This window comes from Octodon degus, unplaced genomic scaffold (genome assembly GCF_000260255.1).
Source record: "Octodon degus isolate 3935 unplaced genomic scaffold, OctDeg1.0 scaffold00270, whole genome shotgun sequence".
Lineage (NCBI taxonomy): Eukaryota > Metazoa > Chordata > Mammalia > Rodentia > Octodontidae > Octodon > Octodon degus.
This window is the reverse complement of record NW_004524846.1, coordinates 2,231,786-2,248,288: the sequence shown is the minus strand read 5'-3', so window position 1 is coordinate 2,248,288 and position 16,503 is coordinate 2,231,786. Positions and strand designations below refer to the sequence as shown.

At 36.4% G+C, this 16,503-nt stretch overlaps 1 protein-coding gene across 1 annotated transcript; it reads right to left on the bottom strand.

Annotated features, from left to right (window-relative positions):
- Positions 1–1,828: 1,828 nt before the first annotated feature.
- On the bottom strand, positions 1,829–3,088 carry LOC101587951 (E3 ubiquitin-protein ligase makorin-1-like). Its single transcript, XM_023706789.1, is given in 4 exon segments — positions 1,829–1,926; positions 1,929–2,384; positions 2,387–2,624; positions 2,627–3,088. Coding segments are annotated over 4 exon segments (1,251 nt in total). The 5' UTR covers positions 3,086–3,088.
- Positions 3,089–16,503: the final 13,415 nt, after the last annotated feature.

Sequence of the window (16,503 nt, the reverse complement as noted above, 5' to 3'; positions counted from 1 at the left end):
AAAAAAAAAAAAGATATAAATAATTTTGTTCCTTTATACACATACCTGGTAGAATTTAATTCATAAATTAGGCTCACAAAGGGCTTAAAATTTAATAGTAAAATAAAAAATATATAAAAATATACTGTAGTGAGAGTTGTTTAAAATTTATGAATATATTAGTTTTGGAATTTTCCATTAAATTTTTCAGATTGGGATTTAACATGGATAATTGAAATGCTTGAAAGAAAAGCAAAAGTAAAGGGAGACTAAAGTTGTCATATTGACTTAATCACCACATAAACTTTTGACTTAAGTCAAATATATGATGTAAAATTGTTTCAGGTTTTTGAATAGTCTCACTATTTCACTTTTTTAATCTCTTCTTAGCATCCATATTTTCTATAATGACTGCATGGCTTTGTCTTCTAATCTGTCATATTCTTGGGCCCTTCTGTTCTATGTCAGCATCATTGCTGATTCTTCATTTTGTAGAAAGTGTTTATTGTAGTGCGCAAGAGCATTGTCTTTACACCTTATCTAATCTTTTTTAATGCTTTGCATTTAAGTCTCATGTACGTATAGATATTTAAAAATATTTTACTTCAAAACTTTTATCATTTTGAATGCTTTTATAGATCTCATTAATCTTTGTTCTCTTATTCCCTACCTACAACTAATATACTAATAATTAATTTGTGAGTTATATGAACATATTTACTATATTTACTTAATTGTATGCATATTTGTTGCACATATCTTTTTGTTTTATTTTCATTTTAACTGTTTTTTTTTTTCTTTTTGGTGCCAGGGATCAAACTCAGGATCTTGCACTTGCCAGGTGGGCACTTAAGCTGCTCAGCTATTTTCCTGGACTTCATTTTTACTTTTCTATACCATATTTTCTTTGGAATATACTGGCTCTTGATAAATACATGCACGCATTTATTAATGTTATTATTTTTATTTCATCATTTTTTTTTTTTTGGTGGAACCGGGCATTGTATTTAGGCCCTTGCGCTTGCCAGGCAGGCGCTTATTCTACTGAGCCATCTCCCTGACCCCTCATAATTTTCAATTACAAAATATATTTATAGTTAATTATAGTTTCATTAATTTAACTCACAAATTTAAATTAAAAATTGCAGTCTACCTCATCAAATCACTATTTATTTATTTATTTTTTTGGTGGAACCGGGGATTGAACTCAGGCCCTTCCACTTGCCAGGGAAGCACTTATTCCACTGAGCCATCTCCCACACCCATCACTTCTGATCTGAAAATCTCCTGAGATTTAGATGTTCAGCTAGTGCTTCTCAGTAGTGTCGATATCCATAGATCAACAAATTTTACATTGCTTGATCAAGTGAAGGAAGCAAGGAAGGGAGGAGAGAAGGAAGAAAGGAGGGAATGAAAACTAACATTCCTTTGCAATAGACAATATCTTTAGTAATTTTACTAAGCAAGCCATGATTATCTCCTTGCGTGTGCACACACTTTATGCTTAAAATGTAATACTATAAAATTATGGCTTGCATGTGCATTACTTCATATATTTATGCAATATCTATCTTAATATGACACAGTAAGAGTGTGTTTACTTACAGAAAAATTACTTCCATGTTTATGTTGATTTTTTTTTTCTAACTTGAAGATTTATTTTTGTAACTTCTTGAAACAGAGAAAACGACATGCTCTTGGGGAAGTGGAGTGGACAACAGGCCCTGGTAAGTGGTCACGACAGCACCTGGAGTTGAGGCCTGTCTAGGAGAGCACCACACTGCCATGCAGCACGGGGGACAGCTACTGTCTGAGGCTTGGCAGGCTGTTCTCTTGCCATGCAAAGCCACTATAGGTCCAAGTCATAAAAGTCTTCCAGCTCATCGTGATACAAGTCCCGCTCATTCTCAGACTCAGTCCGCTCGTCATCCCCACCTGCAGCCAAAGCATAAGCAACATCTCGCTCAGCTCAAAGGTGACCACCTCCTCTTCGTCGTTGTCAAAGGGGCTGCTGTTCTCTTTTTCCTCAATGAGCTCCCAGAAGTGGTTCCTCCATTGGGCTTGGTATCTGCTTGATGTTCCCACTTTCTGTCTCTGTGGCTCCTCTCTACGGCCATCAGGGTACGCATGCTTGTAAAAACAGTTCCCTCCAAATGGGCAGCTCCCACGGCCTTCATCAAAATGCCTGCTTGCCTTGTTGCTCACTGCCTCCTTGTATTTCTGAATGAGTTTCTGCTTCTCTTCTTTCTCTTCCACCCAGTACTCACTTGGAATGACAAAGTTAGATGTGATCTGGCATTTGGGGCAGGACTTTATGATCTTGCTCTCAAATTGCTTAGCACTCCTCCACTTGGGAATACACTTGAGACAGTAGGTGTGACTGCAGTTGGAGAGGATGCCGAAGGGCGCTCACTGGGGTTGGCTTTCTCATACACCACCTCCGTGCAGATGCCACACATCTTGTCTTTGCTGCGCTGCACGGAAAAGGACAGCTCCGTGTCCTTCTTGTGGGCCTCGATGCAAGATTTTATGTGCTGGGACCTCTGGGCTGTATCCACCAGGTGCAGGACCTGTAGCCCGCACATGTCGCAGGCGTCACGGTGCAGGTACACACCGTTCTCCCCGTGGCAGCACTCGCCCACTTGGGGGCATAGGGGCACAGCTGCTTCCTGGTCTCCACCGCAGCTGGCTCCTTCTGGGACTCCGCCTTGGGCCCTGGACCTTGCACTGAGGCCTCTGCGCACGCAGGAGCAGTGCGGCCGCAGTAGGGCTGCCCGGGCACAAACTCGATGGCATTCATCCAGTCCTCGGACCCTGCGCCCACTGCAGGGAAGTTCCCATTTGTGGACTCAGCCTCTCCCGAATTCATCTCCACAAGTGGTCCAGGGACAGAGGAGAGACTTGAGGCAGCGGCAAGGGATGGTTCTGCGGTTCTATCAGCAGCAGCTGCTTCTTCCTGTTTCAATGGCTTGCCGTGCTCATATCTGCAGCAGTCTCCATACACACAGCTCCCTCGCTGGAAATACTTGCACACTACACCATAGGGACTGTCACAAAGGTCATGTGAGTAGCGACAGTTATCTCCTTCCTTACAAACCCCACGCATGAAATACTTTGCTTCCCCATTCGGGAACATGTTCTCTTCGCTGCTTCCTGCTGCGGCTGCTGGTGCTGCTGCACTAGAGCTACAACAGCGCGCTCCAAGTCTCACGGACCTTTTGCCTCTTTGCAGGTGGTTCAGGAGCAACTTCCCTTTTTCCTCTTTAACTGCTTTGCTAGCTTTGTTGCAGGCAGCTGCTTCCTAAAGATAAGCACTGGGAATTGATCATTACCTTGAGGAAGCCAGGAACATCACCACTCCAACTGCTACTGGCGACCGGATAAACTCCTGTTCTCTACTGATCTTATGTTGATTTCTGAAGGAATTTCAGGAATGATTTTGATTATAATCTTTCCCTCCTTCTCAAACTGGGATGTAAACACTTTTACATTATCTTTTTTTGCTGTAGCATTGTTGCATAAGAAATAATGTGAAAAACAAAGGACTTAATGCATAAGCGCTTATTTGGTGCTAATCTCTACATGAATCAGAATGATTTTACTTGGCTGATGTACAGGCATCAGTTAGACCTGGTTCCAAAGTGTTTTCATCTTTAAAAATGCTCCCTGCGCTTCAGTAGCCAAGATGCGAGTCAAGCGGCATGTCCTCTCTGGGATGTGAACGTCTTGGACCAGTGGATTGGAGCGCGAGGGAGGATCAACGAGTGGGTGAAATCATGCAGAGAACTTCTGCTTGGATATACTCATGTGATATGCCCCAGTTCGCATTTGGTCAAAGTGATTATGTGGTTAAATATGATGCAGACAGGATAGTGAATGCAATTACTCCCGTAGAAGGGCCTAAGGAAGTCTGCATGCGACCTCTAACACAGTGTATCCTACTATGTGAGTACTACATCACAGTCAGTTAAAATTTCCTGTGAAAATCTCTGTAATGTACAGACATGACTGTGGCACAGCTTAATGTTATTTATTTTAAAAATAAGGACTTACTTGATTTCAGAGACCTGTATTTTCTGAAATTTAGATTCTTTTGATTTCAGGATTTTAAGAAGATTTTAAGCAGCTTTTCCTAGTTTCTTCTGAGTTGTCATAGTTTGTGAAAAAATATCAAGCAAGGTGTTTGTTAGAGATTTTGGCACATGCCCTGATATGGTCTGCTAATTAGCATTACAGCAGGATGACTGAAATAACAAAGAAGTGTTATTTATGGCGGTCTAAATTTCTTCACAGTAAATTTGTTTACCATTAACTCTTCTTTGCAGGGAAAAATATTGCTATAGCTATGCTTAATGCGATGTATAAATCACACTTAATGGACTACAACTCAGCTTTGTATCGATTTATGACATTCAAGTATGAAGCTGGTGTCTATCTTTCTGTGATTAGTTCAGGAGTGTTGAAGTATTTACAGATGGAAATAAGTTTTATCTGTTAAAAGATAGTAGCCATAGAACACTGTGTGTCTTTTTATTCTGTGATTCTAAATATTGAAATAATAAATATAGCCACTTAAAATTAGAAAAGGAAAACTTTTAGGCAATTTACAATTTACAGGCAATTTGCACATGTTAACTGAGGAAAATCAGGGAAAGAGAGAGAATGGGGGAATTAGGACCCTTAATTTTGAGGGACAAGAGAATAAAGAGAGAAAAGAAATATAAATACTAATGAGACCATTCTATTTTTTCAGGTTTTCTTTTTTTTTTTTTTTTGTACCAGGGATTGAACTCAGGACGTTGTGCTTGCCAGGCAAGCACTTATGCCACTAAGCTAACCCCTTGGCTTTTCAGTAGATTTTGTCGCTTTGAAATTTAGACTTACACAAAAGCCTAGATCAAGCTGGTTACCGTGTTTGTGGATTACTTTGTTGCCTATGATTTTGAGTGATGATGGGGTGTCCTTCAGTTTTGACAAAAAGAATAAAATTATGAACATAGATAACACTCAAAAGCTTTTACACATTGTAGTAATTTATTAGTTTTACTATTTTATGTTAAAGAGAATAAAAACAATAAAAATGTTACAAAATTCAGAATAAGATGACAGGAAATTAATAATAGTTTTTATATTGTATATTGTTAACTTTGAAGCAGTTGATCAGATTAACAGATATAGACATGTAGGTTGAACAAACAAAATAAGTTTAAGTGTTCCTTTCAATGAACTAATAGAAATTAGTAGCACAATTAACTTAGCTATTTTATGTATATATGTATATGCATATTTTCTTTCTTTTTTTATCCTTTTCCCTGTCCCAGTTGTTTTTTCCTTCTAAGAATTTTTTTTCCTCTTTAACAGTATTTATTGAACATTTTGGATTTTATTTACTCTTACACTAGGAAGACAATATGATGTATTAAAATTTTTTTGAAGATCAAAAGAAACCACCAACAAATTGAAAAATAAAAGCATATGAACTGAGAAAATCTTTTATCCAACTGTCCTTCAGACAAAGGACTTTCATCAAGAACATATAAAGAATTGAAGGGCAGCCAGAGAGCCAAGCAGATTAAAGCACTGCTTAGGCAGACAAAAGGGCTGGGTGTTCCATCTCTGGCCTTTCATGCCAGCCCCATCCCTGGGGTGCACTGAGACAGGGACTGAGGCTGGGCATAGTGGCACGCACCTGTAGTGCCAGTGCTTGGGAGGCTGTAAACAGGAGAATCACTACAGGTCTGATCTACATAGTGAGAACCTGACCCTTCCCTAAAATACAGAAAACAACAAAAACAAAAACAAGCAAACAAACAAACAAAAAGAGAACCACAAACACATATTGGGGGGGGCTGTGGGGAGAAAGGAAGCCTTCTCCACTGTTGGTGGGCATGTAGACTGGGAGGTTCCATTCTACCCAGCTATTCCCCTTCTGTGTATCTTCCCAGAAGGTGTGACATCGATTATCATATTGACCATCACATGATCAGAGTTGATGTTAGAACACGATAAACAGTATTGGTACTGCTTGTAGCAGATGAAAGCCTTCCTAACTTCTACTTAGAGTAATTCTTCAAACACTGACGATGTATCAACTTTTAAGTGGCTTCTCAATAAAATATTTTGCCTTCTGACAGAAATAACAGTTGTGAAAAGAGAATGAATCACCAATGGCCTTCTGCTTTCTTCTGTTCTAAAATGCATCATGCTGCCTGGAAATGCACTGGACGTGCTGAAACCACAATGGACCAGGAGCAAGGATAAAAGACAAAGTGCTCGCAATATCAGGAAACAATCAATCTCCCAGACTGCTTAGATTTTCAGTCTCCTTATCAGTAACAAACATTGCCTATGTCTACTTATCTGAGGGAAACAAAAATTCCTATTATTTAAGCATTCACTTCTCAAATTTTCAGTTCTTTGTTTGCCCAAAACTCTCTTACATAGCATACAATATTTATGTAGAGTAAATAATAAAAAAGAATTTCTGGTTAGAGAGTACCCACATTCTGTTATAACTAGCAATATTAATTTCCTGTCAAAATGTAATACAACTCTACTTCCTGTGCAAAAACCAAATGGTGATTGCTGTTTTGATACAAAACTATAGAATATTAAATTGTTTACATGTTCACTAATATGTATCAAATATTCAGTAAATATGCCCAATAGGGGCATATTTGTAAGTGCAGAAAATAAAGCAAATATGGCACCACATTTCCACATTTCAAATTATGCCTTCTAAATGACTGTCTTTCATACGTACGACAAAATAATGCACTTGGACTAAAACATTTTATATTTTGCACTGTTACTGTGATTGGGACCAAGAAATAATATAGAAAGAAGTTTGAATCAGAGAGTCTATAAATTATCTGACTGAGGACAAAATTTTGTAAAGATCTTAGTACCTCTATGATGAAAGCCCACAAAACTTTCATGAGCCTCAGTTTCCTCACCTATGAATTGGGGCTGTACCAATAACCATTATAAGACCTCTAACTTGGGCCAGCCAAATAGCACAGTGGATTAGAACACCTGCAAGCAGTCGCAGGAGCTAGAGTTTGATCCCAGGCCTGTCGTGCTGGCCCAACCCCGGGACGCACTGAGATGTCAATTGAGACTGGCCGTAGTGCTGCGCGCCTGTAATCCCAACCCTTGGGAGGCTGTAAACCGGTGTATCACTACGAGCCCAATCTAGTAGTGAGACCCTGAACACCCTGTAGATCCTTCCTCAAATACCAAAACAAAACAAACAAACAAACAAACAAAAAACCAAAAAAAAAAAAAAACCCTCTAACTTATATAAAACATCTAGAGCAGGACCCGTCATACTTCAACTGATCGTGTTATGGAATTTTTAATATATTTTATAATTACTTTGCTGTATATGTATATCACAAATTGTAGAATATTGGTTTGTACATAATTGCTTTATTGAAATCTTAATGCTTAAAATAGTGTATTGGTTACCTCTACACATTCTAAATATTTAGTAATATTACCTGAAAATGTTCATAATTTACTTATCTCTTTCCAGTATTTAGGTTTTCTATATTTCTGATCTAATAAAATTGAGCAGCATTTTCAAAAATATTTAATGTTTATATTAATTCTTTCTAGTTGAAATTCTCTTCAGCTATTTTACCCTTGCCTCTAACATTAATTCCTGTACTAAATACAGTAATAAAATGTTACTATATTTTTGTACCATCCCATTAATTAACTAGCAGTCTCTTTGTTAAGTACACGTTTCATGAATTATCAGGTTTCTTTTATATATTTTGAGTAGATAGAATTTCTATTCTTTGAAACAAAATTTTCTATTAAAAATGAAAATTTTTATTTTAAAAATTCTTTTCAAGAAGTCTTCATTTTTTGCTGTCTTGTTATTTTATTTACTTATTTATATTTTTTAGTACAGGATCTCCAGGGTCTCACTCTGTAGATTGGACTTGTAGTGATCCTCCTGTCTTCAGCCTCCCAAATTCTGGGATTACAAGCATGTGCCAACATGTCCAGTTTCAACTTCACCCTCAGTGCACCCCAGGGGCATGGATTGAGTGCCCGGCCCCTGAGTCTGCCTAAGCAGGTGCTTTAATCCACTGAGCTATTTGGCCAGTCCCAGCTCTCTTGTTATTTGCACATATACTCTTTCAGTTTATCAGTTATAGCACACTGCCTTTCCTGATAGTTCACTGCCTATTTTTTTGCATAGCTTCCATACCTTTAAGAAGCTTGTTCTTTATACCTACTTGCATGATTTTAGTTTGTTAATTCAATAAATTATTCAAATCAAATTTTGTTTTATATTAAATGCATCTCTGAATAAAAAAAAGAAACACATTATCCAGCCCTTATAGTCTAGACAGTACTGCGGTTCAAATTTTCTCTGACTCTTCTTTAGCAAAACCTGGGTGTTTGTACTAATCAGTGAAAAAATGCCCTCTACCAGACAGAAGAAATAAAACAAAACTTACTGAAATAGAATATTAACTGTTTTCTTTTTTTCTCTTTAAGTTTATTGAAAATCAATAATTATGTAGCATATTAAAATTATAGACAAATATTGAAATGTGAAAGATATAAGATATATACAGTGAATTTTAGGGAAACATTTCTGAAATGCATACATATCATTAAATTAATAATAGATTGCACATTGTAAATAAGTTATTTACAAACTTGAGTTAATATAACAATAAAAATTGTCCAAAATAAAAATGAAGACAAAATTTACAGATCAATCATAATAGTTCATTGTGTCAAAACCAAGAAACTTATATTCATATAATTAGAATTCTCAAAGTAGAAAGGAGTGGGCAATAAATATTTAAAGATTTAAAATTTCTGAATTTAGTTAAAATTATAGCACTACATTTCCAAGAAAAGTGAACCCTTTTCACAAGAAATTTGAATAAAATCAAATCAAGATACACAAAAATGAGATTGACCAAAACTAATTGTAAAGAAAAAATCATTAAAGCATGTACATAAAAAATATTAGCCATGAAAGAACAAAATTAAATAGCATCTTATTCCACATTAGAAAAAAAAAGCAAGTATGTAAGAAACTAGACAAATTAATTCAAAGGACTGAAAGAAAAAAAACATCTGTCCTCGTTGAATTTTATGCTTAGCAAACATACCTTTGAAAACTAAAAGTAAAGTATTTTCCAGTTATAAAACTTACAATATTCTCATACCTCCAGACATAGCATATAGGAAATAACAAAGAGCATAATCCAGAGGGCAAGAGAAGTTGTGGTATGGTCCTGGATAAAGAATACAGAGATCCAGTAGAATAAGTGCTTGCCTGTCTAGCACAAGGTCCTGAGTTCAATCCTTGGTGCCGAAAAAAGAAAAAAAAAAAAAAAAAAAAAAAAAAAAAAAAAAAAGAAGAAGAAGAACGCTCTCAAAATGATAGCTATGCAGGACTATGTAAAATATATTAGATGAACCCATTCAAAAGGTCATTGAAGAGAGGCTGGGGAGATGGCTCAGTACAATAAGTGCTTGCCTGGCAAGTGCAAGGGCTTGAGTTCAATCCCCAGTTCCACCAAAAATAAAAAAAAGGTCATTGAAGATTTTGATAAAACAGTATCAATCTTACGTCGGGTTATACCCATATGTTTTCATATGTGTGTGTGTGTGTGTGTGTGTGTGTGTGTGTGTGTGTGTGTACCTGCAAGTAAAAGACAAGAAAGAAGTAATAAAAAGTCAATGGGAAATGAAAATATACTTCTTAAAGTTTCTAATGCTAGGAGAAAAGATCATACCATATCTTATAAGTAGATTGTAAGACAAAGATACAGTATAAATATTAAAACAAAAATTAAGATTAAATAACATGTAGAAAATTAATTAAATATTAATTAATTAAAATTAAGTATTTCAAAACAATTCAACTAAGAAACAGTTTTCATAATAGTAAAGAATTGCTAAGAATAAAACATAACATAAATTCTGGAATGGCAAATTTATGACCAGGACTTCTAACAGTTTGGGAATAGGATATCAAACAAAGTTCTAGTATGTCGTGGACATGGACAAGGTCCATGATGCATATTGGTGGTGAGGTGTCACTTATGGGACTGAGCTCCTGCTATTTCCTTGATACCCACCCTGTAGACCTGGATAGAATCATGCCCCATAGGGTGCAGGACAAGTCCATTTGTAGAGTACACTGATGGAAATATCTTACTCTTGTATACAAAAGAATAATTGAAAGTTTGATTTTGTATACCTCTTTTTCTCCTGTGTTTAATTATTTGCCCTATTTGGTGGGTTCGTTCTGTTCTCATTCATGGTGTTCTGGTCATTTTGTTCCCTCTATAGAATATCGTTTAGCAGTCTATGTAGGGTTGGCTTTGTCATCATGAAATTCGTGTTTGTTTGTTTTTTTTTTTTTCAGAACTGGGGATTGAACTCAGGCCCTTGAGCTTGCCAGGCAAGGGCTTATTCTACTGAGCCATCTCCCCAGCCCCCTTGTTAGTTGTTCTTTGTCATGGAAGTATTTCATTTCTCCATTAAGCTTTTCTTTTTTTTTTCTTTCTTTCTTTTTTTTTTTTTTTGGTGGAACCAGGGATTGAACTTAGGCCCTTGCACTTGCCAGGGAAGCACTTATTCTACTGAGCCATCTCCCCAGCCTCCTTCCTCTATTTTTTTTAATCAGTGTCTTCTTTAGAAGCACTTAGTACTACTTTCATGATAGTTATCATTTCTTTTTTTAATTCAGAAATCATTTCTGAATTGATTTCCTCTATACTTTCTGCAGTTGTTTCTTTACTATTATTTCATAGATTTCAGGAGTGTGATTTCCAATTTCTTCTATGCTATTGTCTCCTGTATTTGTTCTGGGTGGGCTCAGGGTCTGAGAATGCATTTTACTCCTTTTTGCATTTTGTTTAGCATTTAGACCTTTAGACCTTTGGTCAGAGATTTGATAGAGTTATTATCTTAGCACCAGGTCTGGATCTACCAAGTTCAAACTTGCCCAGGTGGGTATGCCTTGGATCTGGCTGTTGTGCTCCACTTCTTCCTGCTGCAGCTCTTTGAGGTGACCCCTCTGTGCCACTCTGGCAAGATGTTGTGCTCCTGGGCCAGTGGGGTGAGTCTTGCCTCTAGCCTCTCTGCAGGGAGTTCTGCCCCAGGGTTCCACACTGGTCCTGTGTCATGGAGGAAGTTCCATTCACATGCTAGGCCTGGGCTCTGGAACTGAAATAGAATGTTAATTTGTGCTGTTAGTCCTTGGATTTACAATTTGTGTTCAGTTCAGCTAGACCATTCTGGCATCAACTAGACTAGATTTCCAGACTTCTTTATTTTTGTGGCCAACTGCTAGGTCCTTGTGTCAATGGCTTATGACTGGGTAAGAGGTCCAAGGTGGCCTTATCATTGCCACCTCATTTATTCCATGAGATTTTTGTCTTTATCCAAAAGCCCACCCTGAACATAATAACAGCATCATGAGACATAAGCAGAAGGACCAATTTCAAAAGGTTCTCAAATTTATTAAAGACACAGTAGGTGAAGGTACATGTAATACAGAGATCATTGCAGGGATTTTTTTCCAAATGGTGAAGCCATTTGTTTCTCCTTTCAGAATAACTTGATAGAATTAATAGTAATGTATAAATCTTTACTTCAACTCCATGGCTGTTTGTCTATGTAAGTGTTAATTTATATAGTCCATATGCTCAGAACTCATTACTGCATTACTAGATCTTGCCAAATGCAACATCTGAATGTACAACATCAGTTTGGTTAATAAGTACAGGATCTAAATACCTGGCAACCCTCCAGATATTTGGAAGACAACACACAGCTTGTCCAAAAAAAAGAGGGAAATAAGATTTACATTTGATCAGGACATATACTGCAACTTGCTGAAGAAGACCACCTGTATTTTTTCTAACAAATTTTTGTTTTTTTCTAACCACAAAAGAACTCACTTTGGGGCCAGAGAGATAGCTCAGTAGAATAAGTGCTTGCCTGGTAAGTGCAAGGGCCTGAGTTCAATCCCTGGTTCCGAAAAAACAAAAACAAAAACAAACAAGCAAAAAAAAAACCCCTCACTTTCTCTTTATAATGCCTAAGTTGTAAGAACCATTGATCCCATGTCTACATCCAATTCATTTTGCCTTAGCAGTGAAAAGCCAACTTACCTAACAACCTCTGTTGCCTAATGCTAAACACTACATGCTAAGCCTCCAGAAGCAATAGCCCCAAATACTCCTGTTTCCCCTCTACTAGGTGTTTGGGTTTTCACTGACAGCAATAAGTTTGTTTTTGATTCTGATTATATTCAATGAAATATAATATATAACTCTTTAAGGTACATACATTTAGAGGATAATGGAACCTAATATACTCTATATTTGATACTAGCAATAAAATAAAGTCATCTTTAGTAGCAAAAACACTTCTTGTTTTAATGAATTTGAACTGAAATGCTGTGCTTAAAGGCATTTGCTGGGCTGGCCAGATAGCTCAGCAGACTAAATCCCCTGCTTAGGCAGAGCACAATGGCCAGGGTTTGATCCCTTGCAGCAGTGCCAGCCCTGCCCCCAGGGTGGGCTTAGAGGGTGATTGAGATTGGGCATGGGAGCACACGCCTGTAATTCCAGTGCTTAGGAGGCTGAAAACCAGAGAATCATTACAAGCCCAACCTATGTAAGGAGACCTTGTAGATCCTATGCTAAATATGTTAAAAAATAAATATATAAGCATTTGCTAAAATTAAACAGATATGAATGACAAATCCTAAGGAACAAATCACAGTCAAAACGGTGACTAGCTTTGAAAAGAAATCAGGTTCACTGTTCTCAGAATCACGGAAATCTCACACTTCAATGACTTCATGTCATCCACTACTAATTAAAAAGATTTCATTGTTCTGATTTTCTTATCAAAATAGTAAGTTATATTTATGCACAGGTATGTGTACACACCAATGTGGATGTCGATGATCCAATTTATTGTTGTCTTCACATTAAACACTACCAGGGTATACAAGACAAATATAAAAGCAATTCAAAGTTGTCACACAGAATTTTACCTTAGTGCACATGTGCAGATGAATCAGCGTGCAGAGCGCATGTTTTCTAGCACACGTGCTTTCAATGAAACTGAGGAGACTTAATCTGTCAGCTGACATGTGCTTTAACAATTATAATTATTTTAGATTTCGATAATAAATTACCTTGTGCTTTTTGACATTTAAATGAAAACATTTAAAGAATTCAGTGGATTTGCTGTAGAATGCTCTTCTGCTTAAATTTGTCTTTAGGTGAAAATGTTCCTCAGTGATTACATATTGCCGTCTTTTAAAAAATATCACTCAGATGTGTGCATTGTGAGAAAAACATTAATTTTAGTAAGTGAAATAGTACTTCTAATAAATATGAGCTTTATATATCACCTAAAAGTTGGATTTTGATCAATTCTGTATTCCAAGTTATTCTACTAATTTTAAAAATTAGGTATCTGAACAGCATGAAATATATATTGATATAGATATAGATATATTGATTTTTATACTGATATTTTTGTTGAACAGAAGTATAGGGAGATAGATTCTCAGGGAAAAATAACACATTGAAACAAATGTTATGCTCAATATAGAATGGAATTATAAGACCATGAAGAAAAAAGATATCATCTACTTTTGTCTGAAATATATTATTTTCACACTTCAGTTTATTCTTAACCATTCTGTTCAAGTATTATACAATATCAGATCTAGGAATTAAAAAGACTAGGTAGAAAACTTCATTCTGGTAGTTGTTGTCTTTAAAATCTGTTTTTAAAAATTATTTATTTATGTATTTGATTCAGGGTCTCACTACGCTGCTCGGACTCATAGTGATCTTCCTGTTATCAGCCACCCCAGTGCTGGGATTACAAGCATGTGCCACCACGCCCAAACTCATTCACTGGCTCAGTATGCTTGGGGGTCGGGGCCAGTGCTGCATGGGGGACCAGAGATTGAACCCTGGATTTCATAAAAGTTCTTCCTGAGGACCAGGATTTCATAGAAGTACTTCCTGAGGACCAGGGATTGAACCCTGGATTTCATAGAAGTACTTCCTGAGGATTCCTCCCTGTTAGTGGGAGAAATAGTCTAAGACCTCGAACAGATGCCTGAAGCTATACAGAGAACAATTTCCTACGTGTACTGTGTTTGTTTCCTGTCTATACACAATTGGGGAAAAGTTTATTTTTTAAAAAATAAGGCATACTAAGAGATTAAAATAAAATAACAAGCAGTAAAAGGAACAATTATAAAATGTACTCTTATAAACATTGTAAAAACTTGTGAACTTTTATTTCTCTAATTTTCTATTTATTCTTTATCACCACAATTGTGATCAGGAAATCGAATCCTCAAAAAGTATAACCACAGAGAAGGGCAAACCATTGTCTTTCACTGAAAGAAAAAGCAAAGTGTCTTCTTGAAAATACTGCAATGTAAAAAATACAGCAGAAAGCTCAACATAGTATTTAAGGCTTCCAAGAAAAATAGGAGAAGGTTCATTGCCTAACGGAAAGCAGAACACTGAGCTCCCACTAAAGCAGCCCTAGGGAGGCTGGTGGAGGGTCCTATGAAATGATTTTATATCCAGGCAAGCATGGGAGGAGAAATCTGCCACTGAAGCAGGAAGTAGCTGAAAACATCCAGGCCAGTGAGATAGCTCAGCAGACTAAGCACTGCTCAGCCAAGCGCAGGGACCAGGTCTGATCTCTGGCCCCACGGGCTGCCCTGGCTCCACTCCCCAGCACACTGAGCCAGCCACCGAGACCTGGTGTGGTGGTGCACGCCTATAATCCCAGCATTGGGGAGGTTGAAAACAGGAGGAACACTATGAATCCCACCTGTGTAGTGAGACCCTGTAGCAAATGCACTCAATAAAAAAAATAAATAAATATAAAAGATTCCCCACTCAAATACAACTCCTTATAGAGTCTCCATATTTTCTATTTGTCTGTCCATGTTTATTCAAAAGGACAATGATCATTCTTTTTAGAGAAAATTTTTGATGTTCCCAAGTGTAGATAATATAATTAACCATACATGATCAAAATGCTAACAGCTACATTGTAATATTCATTAAAATAGCAAAACAAGCAAGAGCAAATTATCATGAACATAAATTAAAGAAAATAAATCATTACTGTAATCTGTCAGGAATCACTAGACAGCTTCAGATTCAATTCTTCTAATGTTTTATTTTACTTTTAATTTTTAAATTAATTTTATTGAGAAACAAATAGCAATGAGACAGTTTCAAAACCGATTAATGGAACAGTTTCAATAATTAATACACTACATATGGTTGTCTTCATAATGGTTATTCACAGTACAAGACGCAGACATGACATCCTGTCCTAACACCATCAGTACAAATCTTTCGTCACATTGAATTAAGAGAAAGTAACTGTATATCTATCCTAACTATTTTGTATATACAGATACAAAGTGGTCCATCATTTGTATCCCCTTTTCTTTGTTTAGTTTTGTCAGAGATGGGTATTCCATTGACATTTAAATATTGTAGGTGTGTGAATTCAGCAAAATAATGAAATATAGTCCAGTAGTCCACAATACTAATTAGTATCTCTTGTAGAAATGAAAAATATATTCCTGCACTGTACTGTGAAGGTAGAGGTGCAGTGATTATAGGTTGATACATATTTTAGCACAGGAAATTATAGCCTAATCTCTGTTGTACGCAGATCAAAATAATTAAATCAAAAGTACTAAGTATCTCACTCTTTGTACACTATGATTTTGTATATATAAAGTTCAAAGCACCTACTGTAAAACTTAAGAGTTACTTGTAGATACATATATATATATATATATATATTACAGTTGCTTCAAAAAGTAAACAATATTTATAGTATGCACCACCAATGCAAAACAAATTAAACAATGGTAAAGTTACAGAAGCATGGAAATATTAAGTATATATAATAAATTGAAGGAGATATCTTCAAGAGTGCTATGCCGGAAAAAATAATTCTAAGAGAAATAGAGAAGACTTGCATCAATGGGAGACATACACCATCAGTGTGTGAGGATCGTGTGTAGCCTGGTACTCTTTGGTTATAAAAAATGAAATAAGGAAATAGGAATACATTCATGTAACTGGTACCAATATTTACAAAAAATCCATGGCGACTACAACAAAACAATACATTGTCTTATCATCAGAGATGCTGGAGTAAATTGCAATGGAACAGAAATGGGTGACAACCTTATGTATTAGTGAGCAATTTTATTTTTGGAAATATATATATGTATACTAAAAATAAAATCATTAGGAGTAGAAAGAAAAAAAACCAAAATCGGTCTGGCAAATTATATTTGAAATTAATAGTGACATGATGTACTGAAAATATAAAAACTAACAACACAGAAATAATCTAAACTTTATCTATTTATTTATTATTTCTTTATTTGGAGGAATATCAGGAATCGAACTCAAGGCCCTGCACTTGCCAGGCAAGCACGCAGCCACT